Source organism: Alligator mississippiensis, chromosome 7 (assembly GCF_030867095.1).
Source record: "Alligator mississippiensis isolate rAllMis1 chromosome 7, rAllMis1, whole genome shotgun sequence".
NCBI classification, from domain to species: Eukaryota; Metazoa; Chordata; order Crocodylia; family Alligatoridae; genus Alligator; species Alligator mississippiensis.
The window spans coordinates 31,307,486-31,324,313 of record NC_081830.1 but is presented as its reverse complement, the minus strand read 5'-3'; the positions used below and the strand labels follow the sequence as shown (position 1 = coordinate 31,324,313).

The window sequence follows — 16,828 nt, the reverse complement described above, 5'->3', positions numbered from 1 at the left end:
GTGGGGGAAGGAAAAAGCCTTGCTTGAGTAATGAATAAGTGGTGCATTATAATCTAGACCACTCAAAGCATCCACAAAGAGTCTGAGTCAATGGGTTTACCTGCAGTTGTGTGGAAAAATGATCATTACATACCCACGCCAAAATGTGCACACACCTCGGTGTTGTGATCATACATCTGCATATATAGAAATACACACATGCATGCACACATCCCCCTCCCCCTGTTGCTATCTACCCACATCTATCTGAAAGTAGGAGACACAAAATGGTCAGTGTCCCTAAGGACAAGGACACAGAATAGACTGGAGCCTTGGAATCGGCACCCACATTTTGGCTTTCTCCTCTTCTAAGGGAGGAAGAAAGAGACAGGAAGCAATAGCACTCTATCCATGTTGAAATCCCATTGTTCAAGTGAATTCCCTGATTAGCCTCCTACAAATCTGACACTATCTCTGTGGTTTGTATTCACTTGAATGCAACACGCTTCCCCTTCTTGTTTCATGTCTCACTTCTCATTGTATTTTCATAAAAACTCACTGAAATATTTATCACATGCTGAGAAATGCATGGTCTCGTCTCTGACTGCAGCAGTTCTGCCTTGGGAATCTTGAGTGCAAGCTTCATGGTCATTTGTAAACTGCTGTTTGCTAGATGTCTACAGCTCACTCAGCTGTAGACAATGCTTAATGGAAGGCTGCAGCCTCACGTGTTCTTACCCTTTAGTATCACAAGGATTCCTCATTTCTCCCCAACAGTGTGCCTTGTAAGGGATTCTTTGATTGCATTCCCTATCATCTCTGAACCTTGGCATAGCTCCTATCATGTCTGCCCGGGACTTCACATTAGACCAAGCAGAGCAGTGAATAATTCCTTCTGTGAACAGCCTCACCCCACTGCTTCTGTTGGTTGGTCAGAGGGGGCCCAAGAGTCAATGGCCCCTCCATGGAAACACTACTGCAGTGAAAATCCTCTCCCTCCCCATCCCCCTCAAAAAAGAAACAAAACCCAGAGTGTAAAAATCATGCCTACCTGCTGCAGACGATTGAAATAGCCACCAGGGAGACAATGAAGACCACACCAGCTGCTGCAGACCCCGCAATGAGAGGCAATTGCTCTCTCAGCTCGGACTTGTAGTCATCTGTAAGGGGAAAAGGCTGTATAAGTTCTCCTCTGCCTATATCAGCCCTGATGAACTAAGAGTGGATTTCTTGGGGACCATTCTGTCACTCTCGTCCTCAGAAGTCCCTTAGTGTACAAGCTGGCTTCAACAGGACTACCTACGGAGTAAGTCAGACCCACTACCCTTCCTTTCTTCTGATCGAGACAAAAAATGCTTCAAGACTCCTAACTGTGCAGGGAAATCTTTAGTTAAAGGTGAAAGATTTATGCAATTTGAAGAGAAACACTTGTGGGCTGGGAACAATGCCTGTGTTTGCAAACCATAGGTGAGGATGATACAGCATTGGGCTTACCTAGTTCCTACGTGGATCGCCAGGCCTGAATCACATGTGCTTTGGATTTAAAAAGAGGTGAAACAAGTTCCACAGGTATAGAGAAACTGCATATTTTTTATCTTGCCAAAATCTGAAGGCGGCTCCTTCCCTGCAGGTGAGTTCTGTGAGCTGCTGAGATAGTTGCTCTGCCACACTATACACTGCCAGGATACAGAACAGCCCTCTGGCATCTCATGATACTTGATCCTGAGGTCCCTGGAGAAGGGGAGATGGGATGAGGACAACTGTCGTCCCTTCTTCTGCACTTGCTGCCAAGAGGGAGTTGACAATGGGCTTCAAAGGAGCTGGAAAAAGTCTGGGAGTGAGACGCTATGGCAAGAGGGAGTGTCTAGCTGCAATTAGGCTGGAGGACTAACTCCTTTTAGGCTCTTTTGGCATCTCATCATCATCCTTCTTTTACCCAGCAACTATGATACGAAATCATGAAGCTCAGAGAGCTTAGATGCCTGTTCCCTGTCCTTGCTCCAGATCATCCTGAGGACATCAGCATGCTAGGAACGAGCAGAAAATGTCCTTATAGGGAGTAATCTACCAAGTATCTATCAAGCAGACTCAAGAGCTTACAAGAAGAGTCCTCCCAGAAACAGCTATTGAAATCCATGGAACACAGAAGTAGATGATATATTCAGCTGCAATGAAGAAGCTAATTTCCCTGGCCACACTCAAGTATGCTCCTAAAAATGTACTGTCTGCTGAGGGGCTCAGAGCGTTTGAATGGACCCTTCCACAGGGGAAAAAAAATCTGGGATCAAAATGCACTCACTGACTTTGCAGCAGTGGAAGAATTAAAACCAGGAGGGGGCATATGGAAAGAACATGTCACAATCCAGAGCCTTGTGAAGGAGCTCAGTGTGAGCATCTGATTCTCATTTACATTAAGGCCTCTTTCCCCTGCATTTACACTTCATGTAAAACTTCTTTACGCTTAAGATGCAAATGGGCCTAAGTGTAAGACTGACTGGTATAGTGGATGGAGCCCTGGATCTGGACTCCTGCGTCCTGGTCTGGACTCTGCTGAACCCTGCTGCCAATGGAGAACTGCATAATGGCTCAGGACACTTGGGTTCTAAGTTTCTGGTACCCTCAGCAAGCCACTTCCAATCCCTGGGCCTCTGCTTCCCCTCTCATCCTTTCTCTGCTCACTGCAGCAAGGACTGTGTCTTTATATGCATGCAGGGCCCAGCACAAAATACAGCCCCAATCTTGGTGGGGGCCTCTGGATGCTACACAACTATCACCAGCAGTCCTTGTTTTCCAAGAGAGACTCCCTAGCAGGTCTTGTCATCCTGTGACAACAGCGATCTCCAAGGAGTTAAAATTAAATCCATTCAAAAGGAAGTGGTTAGCACCCTTTTATCTTTAGTTTTCTTTTCTGCAGCTAATTACTAGTAAGCAGAATTATCTCTTGTCTGCTACTTCAATCGGGAGACATTCTCATCTAACAATCAATTATTATTTAATAATCTAAAATATCCATTCTGATTACATTTCAATTAATCGCTTAGCTGAGGCACAATCTTCTCCTGGCTTCACTAATCCTGAATAGTCAAAACATTTTTTTATCTCTTGTTTCTTTCCTTTCAGTCATTCTGTGTATTCTGCTTTTTCCATATTCTGTTAGATGTTTGCCCGACACAAGTATACACCAAAGGAGGTAGCAGAAGGCTGGCAACTTCAGTTAGAGCAGGAAGAATGAAAAGCCTGTTGGAGAAGGGGGGGGCAGTTCTGTGGCTGACACGCTTGCCTGAGATTTGGGTTTAATTTCCAGTTCTCCCACAGCCCCACTGTCTGACTCAGACCAGTCGACTCATTCATGTGTGAGTGGATTCCACTTTGTCTCTCATAAACACTCTTTGTGGCAGGGGCAGTTACCCAGAGAGGTGATGGATTCTCCATCCTTGGAGGTTTTTAGACTCAGCAAGACAAAGCCTTGGCTGGGATGATCTAGTCGGGGATGGTCCTGCTCTGAGCAGGGGTTGGACTAGATGTGACCTCCTGAGGTCCCTTCCAGCCCTCATTTTCTATGATTCTATGACAGTTTCCTACCAGGCATTTGAATCTATTTAAATGTGGCACCAAAGCTGTACAAAGCTTTGACTTGCTATAGCAATCCAAATACAGAATTAACAGTTTTGACACAAGGGTCACACATAATTTGTTGGCTTTGTCTTTTCCAAGCAACAATGGCAGGGCTATTTTTTTACAGTGGCTTCTGTTTTTTGGAGCTAAAGCAGTTTCTTTCAATACATCTCTTTACAGCACCTGAGACAATAGGACCCCGACAGGATTCTCTACCCACTTCCACAATATAAATTAAAAGCAATGGGTGGGGATATTCAAAAGTGACTGGAAAATTTACGTACCCGGTTGCCAATAGATATCACTGAGGTACTAACTCCTTTAGGCTTCTTTGAAAATCCCAGACAGAGCCAAAGGAGAGAACAACAACTGACTATAAGTGTTTATAGGTGAAAGCTTCACATATATACGTGTCAGACTACTGATCACATAGTTTCACTGGAACAATATAGGTAAGTGGCAGCCATGGTGTGTAGGCCTGCAAGTCTATAGATCGGGGTGATAACAGACACTGTGAGTCAGATCTTGAGCTGATGAAAATCAGTGTAGTGCCATTGATTTCAGTGGGGCAACCCGTGCTGAAATACTTTACTGGATTGGAAGAAGGGTTCTCGGTATTTTGCAGGACTGAGACCTAACTATTACTTGCTCAGAGGTCTGACTGGGCTGGGAAAAGTGAAGGAGAGGCTGCCTGGTGTGATTTCTGGCACCTACCGTTTCTGGGCAGGACAGAAATAGCACAAGAGAAGGCTTTCTTCATCAATTCCAGCCCTTCTGCTTAGGAACAGGGAGAGCCCCATTTGACAAAGAGAAGTAATTCCCAAAGGCTATTCTCTTAACAATTAAGTATATTATAATTTGGACGGGGGAGGGGATTCATGCTGAAAAACTGTGATGGGCTGGAACAAAAAGAATAGACCCAAACATCCATAGCCATTGGGAAACTTTGCAGAGTAAGGAGACTAAGGAGGGAACTTTGCAAATTAGGCCTTTCTGTACAATGTACTGCACTAGAGCTAGGAAGTCAAACAGCTGCATTCAATAGTGGATTTCAGACCCATATGCCCTGAAGAGCTTTGGAATAGATTGAAAAAGGCTCCAGGGCCTGAGGAAAGTTTCTTGTCACTTCTTTTGTTGATCTGAAGTGGTTTGTTCATTTCTAATCATGGCCTACCAAATCTATAACTAACAGATCATTACAGAGAGTAGGAGGGAGCAGATACGGAAAGGCTAGCTCCTTTTAAACTCTCTTTTCTATTCTGGTCTCTGCATCTTTTATTGATGTTATTCAGAGAAGTGCAATAAAACTGATTAAAGGGCTGGAAGGATTGATTTATATGAGATTCAAAGAGCCAAATGCGGAAAGCTTGGTGAAATGAGAGCTAAGGAGCAGGGGGTGGGGGAGTCAGCACTATCTCTATGGATCTGGAGGGTGTCAGTGCCAAAAGCAAAGTGGACCAGACAAAGGAAGACCAGCAGAAGAAGTGGGATGAATGAGACTGTTAGACAGTGAAACAAAGACCTTCAAAGGAAATACTGGAAGCTCCACTGAGGGAGTGGTTAAAGCCGGTCTTCACACGGACAGGAGGGTGGAGACAGCAATGCTGCAATGGCCAGGAGACAGACAAGACAAGCTGACCTAACAGCTAGGAACACAGGTTCCTCCTGGGTCACTGACACTTGTCCCCAGCTATCTCAGGCAGCCACGTCAGAAAATCCTTTTCATAAAAAGACCACCCTCCATCTTAAAGCCCATGAGGCTTTGTGCCCCTACTGGAAGCTGTTCCAGGATCTCCCCGCCCAAGAGCGCAACCTGTATTGCTGGGTTCAGTCGTGGTTACAGACCGGGCTGCCTCTGTCTCCACCCAAGTCTCAACCCTCCTCTCCTTCAGCAACTCTTCCCAGCTTCTCTCACCCTTTCTGCCCCTTCTCCCAATCTGCTTCCCCTGCCACCCCAACCCCACCAACGCTCTCGGGCCTGATTTCTTCCTTCTCTGCACTGCCATCAGACTTCTTGCTGCTGGCCCTCCCATTCCTACGGATACGTAACCCAGTGGCAGGCAAACCATCACAGAACTTCTCTGTGCATGCCCCGATCACAGCATCAGCACTTTAGCTTGACAAACTTCCCCAATCACCCAGAGCTGCCTCTTAGTGTCTCTCCTGGAACTGGGAGATGTGGGGCCAGGAAAGGGTTAATGACCCTTTTTGGACCCACCCCCTCCTCCCTCACTGACAGGCTGAGGAGCAAAGCCAGGCAGGGTTGTGGGAGAGGCAAAAATGCAGCTAAATGGTGGGGGAGAAAACAGAGATAAGAGATTTAAAACAGATTACTCCTCCAGCTGGTGATTAATCAAACATCCCTGTAAATCACCTGGCTCTTGCCACGCTGCCCCGCTGGGAGATGTGGTTTGGAGAGACAAGTTCATTTAATCCAATTACAGCTCAGAGCTTTAGCTCTAAATGCAATTGCGCACGCTCTCTCCCATTTTTTTTCTTTCTCTTTTTCCCCCAATCTCTCTGTCTTGCTCCTGAGGTGCTATTGCTACTCACTTACCATCCGTCAGTGTCTGGAAGCACATTTTCCCGCTGTATTTCCCATAGCCAGCCACAGTCCGGGCTCGCACCTGGACCACGTACACCATCCCAGGCCTCAGCCCATCAATCCTGGCCGTATTGGTTTGACTCCGGGCCATGGATGAGTTGTACTCATTGTGGTCCTTTGGGGAAGATTAAAAAAAAACAACACAATGGTGTCAATCAAAGGGGATGGGGGAGGCAAGATAGCAAGTCTCCATAGTGAGCTCCCCAAGCAGGCAGCCTATGAATGCAACAGTGGTGACCCAGAGGTTGCACAGGACAGCAGTCAGGGAGGCATTTCCACAGGGTAAGACTGATTCATTGAAGAAATGAGATTCCTGGAGCTAGAGAGCTCTGTCCCTGATCTCCCAGAAGCAAGGGAGAGCCCTGAAGGAACATGCATTGGATTGCATGATCCTAAATGCAGCAGGCACTTAGTCAATATAAACAGTGCTGTGGCAAAACTCATTGCAAGCCGAAGTGATGAGTCCAAAGGGTCAGAGCTGCTTCAGGAAGGAGAGTGCATGCACAAGCCGTCTCAGCTAGTGGTAGCAGATCTATATGAGATGACACCCACCTCTGCTTACACTCTGCCCTTTACTGCTCATTGCGTCTCAACGCTGATAAAAATGCCCTCTCTATTGGCTTTCCTCATTTTTATCCACAGGCACTGGGACTGGGGGATACCCAGGGTGGCTGGGGGTGGGGTCCCAGTATTCTCAGCTGCTAAGTCGGAGTAATGTTGAGATGACACGAGGAATGCACCCGCTTCACTACCTCTAATGCTGGTGACAAATTCAAGAGGACTGAAAACAGCAACCACAGTGGAAAGGCCACCTGACTCTTACAGATGATGCAACTTGGGAATGGGGGATATAGTTTGATCAGACTTGACCTCAGGCTTCATCCAACCCTTAATTTTTCTATGGAGAAGCTCTCCATACAGCTAGCCCCCCACCCTTTGTCTCTAAAATAATCATTGCAAGTCTCCAATGCAGCCTTGCTGAGCTCCCTTCTGCCCCTATAAGCCTCTGTCTGCCCCTCCTCCACATTGCCATGACTTGACTGTGTCACTGGTTTGCTTCTAGCAGGCGGAACCTCAGGCTGCTTCTCTGCTGGGCTTTAATGCACTGCCCCAAGCCAAAGAGCATTTCCATGTAGTGCCATCAATCAGCTGAGTTCCTGCCTCCCTTACCTTGCTACTGGAAGGGAAAGTGAAAGATAGGGGCCTGCAGCATCCATCTCCGGAAGCTGAGCTATCCAAGGGGGTGTTGAGTGGCAAGATGTCCAAAGGAATCTCCTTAAAAGATGCACAGTTGGAAGGGGCAAAAAGGAAAGCTGGGGAGATCACCCAGAGCAAAGGAGGATTGGGGATCTCTGGTTGAGTTCACTACAGAGACTGGAAGCTTTTTGCATGGGGCATGCACTTCTCAGCTTTATCTATCTGTCGCATAGATGGGTCAAACAACCCTGGAAGGGATTTTTCACCACTGTACATCAGTATGGTTTGCATGGTGCAAATAGCCAGGTGGGGGTGGAACTGTGGAGGCCAGCCTCACTGGGGAATAAGAACAATAGGAGGAAATGCAATAAAAGAACATTCAACGTCGGGGTGAAAAAATGCGTCTGAGGTCTAATGGTCCAGCCCTGAGGTAGAATTCCTTGCTCTGGAGCCATTTACACTAATGCACAACTCAGGAAATCAAGCTCATAAGGAAAGGCGATAACCTGTCCAATCAGACATCCATGGCAAGCACTTTGCTGAGTTCAAAGCATTTACTGAGTGCCTAAGTGCTGCTGTGGCTGCTACTGCATGGGTAAAAAAGGTTGTTACAATGAAGATCTGTGAAAATATCACCTAGAACACACCTGAGAGATTCGCTGTGAACAGGCGATGCTGCTTGCAGGGCTATTTTATATCATTAATGAATCACAACCAAATGAAGAAATCAATTGAAATCAGAAGAGGCTGGGCACCTTTGTAAAGTTCAGCCGTACTATATTTCTTCTCAAGGGACAATGGCATGTTCCTGAAGTGACAGCCTGTGGGCAAAGTGCCATGACTGCCTCTGGCTCTGAGAGATCAGAAGAGCCTTTCTGCAGAAGTGATTAAGGAAAACAGGACCCCAAGTGAGCAGTCACCTTGTAGTCTCCCATCCCATCTGCCCTTTCTATGGAGGTTGCAAAGTCATTGCCTCTGACCACGTGGAAATACAGTGCCTGGCACAACAGGACCCTGATAACAGTAGAGGGCATGAAACACTGCCATACCACCAACTGCTAAGACATTTGCTGGTGCTGTGAGTGCTAGCCTGTCACCTGGGGAGAAATTAGGTTCAGGCTGTCTGTCGGGCTAAGGACGCACAGTTGTCTGAGAAATGTTGAGGTTTGATAGTGGCCTGTGGGTCCAGAGGGCTTGAGATGTGCAGCTCCCTTCAGCACAGCCGTAGGGGACAGGCTGGGACAGCAGGGGCTTGGCAGGACACAACCCAGGGACAAGGACTTTATGTTGGAGGAAACCTAAGCAGCACAAACCTGCAACAGATGCCAGACTGTATCAAGTGCACATAAAAGCACAGGCCATGCAAATTCTTAAGCAGCTGTCTATTACAACTGCTGCTCCATGCAGCTCTCTATCGCTTTGTGTAGACCAGAGTGTGGGGTCCTATTGCAGCATTGGGACCACTCAGCTTAGGGTAAGCCGAGGCCTAGAACATGCATTTTTGTCTTAAACGCCTGTGGCCTGTTTGTATTAGCATTCATGACCACGTTCAAGCACGCGGGGGGACCTGGCATTCATTCGTCTCCTAAATCCATCATTCACCCTAATTACATCAAAAATCATTTATGCCCCATCCTACCCATTTAACTAATTCCCACCCAACACCCAATGTACTCTCCAGGGCTTCATGTTAGCATACACAATGAAAGCCTTTCCACTGATTTCAATGCCCCCTGGATCCTGCCCATGCTGAACAAGAAAAAAAAGCAGAGGTGGGTCAGAGCCCTGCATGTTCCCGCCCCGTCCCCATCTTTCCCATGCTGTCATTCAAGCTTACGGTGGCTGGTCTTGAGCCCACAGTGCTGCTAATCTCAGGGGTGCAGATCCGGCTCACCTTCTCATAGTAACGGATCTCATAGTCCAGGATGATGCCGTTGGGCTGCTCCGGCTGAGGCCACGACAGTGTGATGCTCCTCATGGTGGCACTTACCTGGTGCATGATGGGCACAGTGGAGGGAGCTGTGAAGAAAGAAGGGAACAGGAAGTGCAAGAGAAGTGAAAATCAACCCAAAGGGGAAGGAAAATATCATGCTCTGAAGAGAATGAAAATAAAATGTCAGGGAATTTTCCTGGGAAGGAACAGAACAGGACAGGTAGAAGGGAGGAAACGGTGGGAGAAAAGTGAGATATTACAGAGAATATTGCAACTGACTGCGCTATCAGCAAACATTTAAAGGGGCCACAAGAAAATGTGAAGACAACAAACAGCAAGATGAATGTGGAGGAGACAGAAGGAGGGGAGATAAAGAAGTGCAGGCACCAGACTTGCATGCAGAGGACAGAGGATGCAGCCAATGGCAGACAGACAGTTACAGTTATTATTCAGGGAAGGCCAAGAGTGAGCAAAACACAGAAGGGAACATGGGGGGAGGCAGTTTCTGCGCCAAAGAGCTTATAGTCTAACTAGTTAACAGAACTCATCAAAATGCGATGGCGTGAATCAGTCTGGACAATGAGTGACAGAGAGGACAAAGCAAAACAGAACAGAAGACCAGAAACAAAAACACTATCAACCAGGACTAGGGGGTTTCACATGACAAAATGGTCTGACAAGACGAGCCATCTATGCCTTTAGTCCCAATTGAGGTCATCCGGAGTACTGGTGCTAAGGCTTGCCAAATTCAGGCCCTCTCACACAGAGGTGTGCTGCCAGCGTTTTAGCAATAGACTCCCACAAAAATGTCCTTCTCAGCCTGTCCTTGCCCCCAGCCAACCCCTCGGAGCGTGCGAGCTGCCTCCAGATGCACTCACTGACTCTTCAGCCATATTTCAAGAGTCTCAACTAGCAATTCTGGGGGGACTTAGACATGGCTAGAGAAGGGCAGAATGCCTTTGGGGACAGGGCACCCTCCCAGGTCTTTCCTTCATGTGCACAAGACAATCTCATGCTTCTTTGCCAGTGCCAGGACATTTTTGCAGCAATATACGTTAAATGAGAGAAGTGAGACAATAACACCTATGGCTTTAACATTTAAGTTGATAATTATTTTTAATGAAAGATTTGAAATTTGAGCTCTTTATCATGAGGATCCACCAATAACTCAACACTGAACAAAGCAGTGAACTCAGAGGCCATTCCTGGGGGGGAACCCAATGCGCTCTTTCCAGTTCATCAACTGCAATGGAAGTTGGGAGCTATACCTGGCTAAATCTGTGTATTTGTATCTGCCCACTGCTTGTCTTAGAGAAGTCTGAGCATAAAAACAGTCCCTGCCCTAATGTTTGTACAGCACCTAGCACATTAGAGTCCTGCCCAACAATGACTGGAGTTTCTAGGAGCTACCATAACAGCTACCGCGACTATTTTGGTAGAAGAATGCTTCCACTTGGACATATATCTGGACTCATAAGGCTCTGTCCTGAAGTGAAATTCCAGGACAGGGTCTTGCTGAGAAACACCCCAACAGTAAATTATGCATTTCTAAAAAATGAAAGGAATGACAAAGATACTAAAAGAGCATTTTTTTTCCTGCAGTGCTACAAGTCAATGAAGCAGCCCCTGAAACTGAACTTGATCTTTGGTTTGTGGGGCCAGAAAGTAAAGTTCACAAACAGTCCAGCTCCCGTCCCCCTGGCTCAGCATCTCTCCCTTCACCTTAGCTGAAGGTGGCAAAAGAGAATAAGTTGGGAGGCTGAGACTAATGACAAATTATAAAAAGCAGCAGATCACGTTCAGGCAGAACAAGCTGCACTCTCCTATGGGAGGGTTAGAGCATCAAGCTGATTCTGGAATTGGAGGACCAAAGGTTGCTCTTGCTGTGGAAATCAGGGGTGACTGGTGCCTCCTGAGTCTGGGGGGGCACAATTTGTGGGCGGGTCCACGGCTGGACCAAAAGGTCCATAGCCACTCGTATACTTCTGTGCCATGGCTTAGTGCTCCCCCACAACACGCTGTCAGCCCACGCGGCAAAAAAACTGCCCTGTCCTGAGTGGTGACAAGTCAGGGGTCAATCTCAGGGGGGTCACGTGCCCCTCCTACCAGTCGCCTGTGGAGGAAATATAGTGCTAATGTTGGTTTCTAGTTGAATGAAGTGAAAAGGATTTGGAGGGTGTTTTTTTTTTTCCTGCAGGCAAAACAGGGAGAGATGTCTTGGAAGGTGCAGAAAGAAATGTAAGCCTCACCATGGCCAGAACTGATGCTGACTCACACACCCTGTCTCAGACCTAGATAATTCTAAATAAAAAGCTTATCTCTGCAATGGCATGTGCCTCTCTGTGCTCCTTGGTCCTGTAGCTGTCACAGCAGGATGTCTTCCTCACTGCTCTGTAGTGCAGCCCATGTTCAGAACTGACTCCCTTTGGCTAGCTTAGACTTCCTGGTGCTCAGGTAGGCTTCTTGGGGCTCCCGGTATCCACTCCACAGAAGTCTGTGGAAGTCAAAGCTGGCTTGCCTTGTGCCCCAAAGAACTGGTAGAAGGTGGAAGAAGGACTCCACTAAAACAGGGGTTTTTTACTATATCTCCTCTTAAGCCCCTTGCAGTCTGCCAGCTGATAGATAACAGCAGATGAGGCCTGGGGAGACACTGGTGGAGGGGGCAAACCAAAAGCAGCTCTCAAAGAATAGTGAGAAGGGCAGAGAAGCGGGAAGGGGTATCTTATACATCATCTCTGACTGGCCCCGTGAATCCAAGGGAACCTCGGGGCTGTGCTGTGGCTATGTTATATCCTTTATTCACATGGGTGAGCATTTAATCACGCAGATAATTCCATTGACTTCAACAGATCTATGCATGCGGGTAATTGCATGGAAGTTGCAGTCTGTCCCTAATTATGTACGGCAATCCAACAGCAGCTTAAGTTGTGGTAACCTGTCACCCGCTTTCTGACCTAAGTGGTCGGACAAAAATCCAGGGTCTTGTAAGCTATTTCAGCTAGGAGGAGAAATGAGGTGAGGGAGCCAGGTGTTTCTTTGATGTAGGCCTCTTTATGTACAAAGAATGTCCAAATCTTGTTTGCCTTAACACAACAGCAATCAAAGGAGCAGGCATGTTTTATTCATGGCTCCAAGCTCCTTTTCCAGCCAACACTAAGCCGGAAAGCACTCTCATTCTCAGGGCCCCTTTCTCACTGCTTGTTCGAACTCTGTCCGTGGCTTTCCTGCTCTCTGGTATCTTCTCCCACCCCAGGGATACACCCACAGCCCTATCGAGCAACATCTAGCACTGTAGTTGCTATATTCATGCCTAAGAAACCCACTGCCTCTATGGTGTAACTTCTGGACAGCCTCTCCATGGGAGCAGTGTTTTAAACAGTAGCCTCTATCGTTTCAGCTACTGTTTAACAAAGGTTCATTTAACTTCTCCCTCATTTAAGCTGAATGGCAGGGCGTTTTTTATACCTACCAGCTTCAGTGGGTTTTATCCCAGCCCATACCAGTTCACGTTGAGAAACTGGAAGAAAGTGCCCATTATGCCTATGTGAGAACTCCCTCAACTTTCTTAGGCCCTTGGTGCTCGCCTCTGAACTTGTCTCCCTTGTTTATTCTCTGACAGCCCTGGTTTCCCTAATGGAGAATCTGCATGTAGCTCAGGCAATATGACTTACGTTTCATTAAACAAGTTAATTTTCTGTCTGGTCCTCCAGAGACATCAAAGTCTAGCATGCTGAAGCCCATTGAAGCATGTGGTGAGGGCTCTGGAGACACTGAATCCTTAGAGCCCAAGTGCAGAGCTCCCCTCCTCTACCCCCCCGCATCTTGTCTGCAGGGAGCTGGGATGCCAGCTTCCTCATTTCCAAAGAGAAAAAGGACTTGAGAATCACTTTTATGATGGCAAATCTGCAGTGACCTCCTCACCAGCCAATCAGCTGTGCACAAGGTAAGTCAACCAACAGCTGTCAGGTGCTTATAACTTTTAGTTGTCTGCGAGCTCACTTGGGCTTGGATCGCCCATCTATTAAGAGAGGCATTCTACACATTCTGCCCTTTACCCACCTTGGGTGCAGCAATTTGGGGAAATGTGCTACATAACATCAACAAATTCTGATGGATTTTTTGTGGTTGCCGTGCCACTGAATTCATAGAGCTCGAGCTTATAAAGCCAGAAGGGACACAATGACCTCCTAGCCTGACCTCCTGTACAACACAGGCCATCCCACTGTCCTGAATGAATCCCCAGTGGAACTAGGGCATGTCTTCGCAATAAACATTCAATCCTGATTTAACCATTTCCAGTGCTGGAGAATCCACCACAGACCATAGGAAGATTTTCCAGTGGTTAATTACCCCGACTCTTAATAATATACACCTCGTATTTTTAGGCCCAATTTCATTTATGAAGACAGGCTGATGGAACTGGGATTATTTACTCTGGAGAAGAGAAGACTGAGAAGGGATTTAATAGCAGCCTTCAACTACCTGAAGGGGGGTTACAAAGAAGACAGAGCTGGACTATTCTCAGTGGTGACAGATGACAGAACAAGGAGCAATGGGCTCAAGTTGCAGTAGGGGAAGTTTGGGTTAGATATTAGGAAAAACTCACATGAGGAGGTTAGTAAAGCACTAGAACAGGTTACCCAGAGAGGTTGTAGAGGCTCCATCCTTGGAGGTTTTTAAGACCTGGCTAGACAAAGCTTTGGCTGGGATGATCTAGTTGGGGCTGGTCGTGCTTTGAGCAGGCAGGCGGACTAGATGTGACCTCCTGAGGTTCCTTCCAGCCCTCATTTTCTATGATTATATGAATGCCTTTCAAAGAAGCTCAATGCAGTCTATTTTCCCTTATGGAGAGAGACAGGGTTTCCAAGCTCTTATTAAATATACCCTACTTGCTAACCTTCTGTTATACCTCTGACCTGGATTCTGCCATCTGCAGAATCAACCTAATGGGCCTCTTCTTTAATCACAAGGGGAAGGAGTGGGTGTTGCCATTTCTTCCACATCCCTGAACATGGGGCTATTCCACAGATGGTACTATATGGTAAGCATCGTCTGGCTCCTACCATTAACAACAGTTCATTAACCCATCATCCCTCCCCAAACCACACTTTTAATGAAATGGCAAATATACAACTCCCTGCCTCTCCTTCCAGAAGGGCTCTTGTTAAAAGAAGGACATGTTTTGGGTACTATATTACACATATCTGTACAGCTCTACTGAGCACCCTGCAAGTGTGCTCTGTAACTGTATGACTGTTTCTTAGACATGTCTACAACAGTATTCTCAACCTGGGGTCTCACAAGATCCTTATGAGGGTACCACACAATATTAGCACTGTTAGATGTGCAAACACCTTCATGTGATTCACAAGGTAAACCCAGAGATTTCAAATAGGAATCCACAGTGTCAGACACCTTCTGACCTGTTGAGGTCATTCTTAGTTGTGTGCAACAGAAACATTGCTCTATTATTTCTTCTGTAGTCAAGAGACAAGTGAAATCTAAGAGCCGGCATTTTCCAAGGGGTGCTTTGAGACTGAGAAGGAGTGCCTCGAGTCTAGAAAGATCAAGAACTGCTAGTCTGCAACAAGGCTTCTTTGCCTTGTTTATTCTCCTTCTATGGGTTGTGTCTTACTACCTGGAACAAGTTTTACTAACTACAAATGTTACACCTTCTTAAAATGCTTTCTGCAAAATACATGTGCAAGTCTACCCGCCACACAGGCCCAGACCATTGAGAACCATTCAAAACAAGGTGATGGAGGGCACCATAATATTACATACACTTCCCTAACTTGTCTGCCTCTGTTCCAGTTACGGTAAGGATAAGAGCAAGCTGGGGCTCATCTAAATTGTGCCAACTGGAAACAGTGACCAGGGACTCTGTCTACCGAGAGCATGTGGAACACAGCAGTATTCTGCCCATGCCCCTAACTTTCAAGCAAGTCACCTATATCTGGGCACAAGGAGGAGTCTACAGGCCTGTAACACCAGCTTTATGCTCATGGGAAGCTTCCTTCTGTCTTGGGATTCTGGCCCCCTGCACACTACTGAAGGATTCAAAGGGATTAACTGTACTACATCAGCGGTGGGTCCTGGCTCAGATTGTGGAAAACCTGACAGCAACTGCTAGGGATAAGCCTCGGACAGCCCCACTGGCCGGACCCAGACAAGCAGGTGTAGTCAGCCCACCCACCACTGATATGATACAGATAAGCCCACAAGGGCCAGAAAAATCAAATCTGGCCTTAAATGCCCATATATAGCTATGCACAAAAAAAAGACACTAAGAGAATGTTAATGCTGCATATTTAACTGCTTCAAAAGCAGGAAATGACGGTGCTACAGTAGCAGGTCCCAGGGTACAGTTCCTCTTGGCCCCTGGGCAGAGGCCAAGGTCAGTGGTGGCATATCCTGCTCCTAGTCCTTGCAGTCAGGGGAGACAAAGAAATACATCTGTGCCCCTCTCCAGCACGGCAGAACAGACCAGGGCCTTGTGCTCTCACTTTCTGTCCTGATTATTCACACAGTCAGGGAAACCACTGAGTCCTTTGTGCATCCAAGTTTACATGCACAGCTTACATATGCACGCTGGAAACCCTGGTTTCATCTTGTGTCTAACGGCAGGGTTTTTAAGGCACCATAAAAGCAAACCGTATTGAAAATGATTTGCATCTCCTATATGCAGACTGTAACACCCACGATGAGACACATCCACCACAGATGGAAAATAGATATTCTTTCTCCATGGATGATTGAGTTCAGCCCCTTATTTTTATGCTCTTCTTCCTGCTCTCAGGCTGCGCAGCTCATGCCTCTCAGGGAATTCACTGAACTGCAGAATCCCAGCTCTCTGAGCCTGTCAGTGCTTTTCCCTTCCAGCGGGAGATGTTTATGGTCCAGCACGGCCTTTGTTTACCCAGCACATTTAATCCTTCATTTTTTATCTTTCCACATCCGCTCCGCAAAGATGTTAATTTTCTGAAATTAAACACTTAGCTTGATTGCTGTTTTGTTAATTGCTGCATTTGCTACCCCCTGGTGCTCCTGCCTTTTTAACATGGATAATGCTGGGGAAATGATCAGCATCGGATTGGTGTGCAGGTGGATGGACAGTAGGTCATACGCTTCTCTGTCTTTGCCTGTTTGGATCCCTACTGACCAGCATCGATCCAGCCAAGCAGTAAAATTGGACCACACCAGAGAAGAAAAAACTTTCACAAAGCTATGACAGGCAGTTGGTTTACAGAAAGGAGCAGGAGGAGAGGCACTGGGTAGGGACAAGGCAGATACAAAACCAGCTGCCCTGCACTCAGTCTTCCACATGCTCCACAGTTTCTCTCTGGGCCAGTGGTTTCCAGGTGTGCCCATCTCTTCAATGGGTTTCCAAGGTTGAGAAATATCTTTCAGGGGCAGAGTGAGATCACTAAATTTGGCACCTGCAAGGAACTGGAGGCTAGACCAGTAGGGCCATAGGCTGTTAAAGGTTATTTCATAGG

The 16,828-nt window shown here is 46.9% G+C and overlaps 1 protein-coding gene across 10 annotated transcripts in view; it reads right to left on the bottom strand.

Annotated features, from left to right (window-relative positions):
• EPHB1 (EPH receptor B1) overlaps nt 1–16,828 on the bottom strand; it is a 362,275-nt gene that overhangs the window by 73,300 nt on the left and 272,147 nt on the right. For 7 of the 10 annotated variants that reach the window (XM_059730782.1, XM_059730781.1, XM_059730783.1 and 4 more), the window contains 3 exons: nt 9,234–9,415; nt 6,152–6,314; nt 1,031–1,139 (listed from right to left, as the gene is read on the bottom strand). In XM_059730782.1, coding sequence (XP_059586765.1) covers nt 1,031–1,139; nt 6,152–6,314; nt 9,234–9,415 — 454 coding nt within the window. Of the gene's footprint in view, nt 1–1,030; nt 1,140–6,151; nt 6,315–9,233; nt 9,416–16,828 lie in introns of those variants that run through there. The other 3 variants (XM_019489833.2, XM_059730784.1, XM_059730786.1) reach the window with 2 other exon arrangements.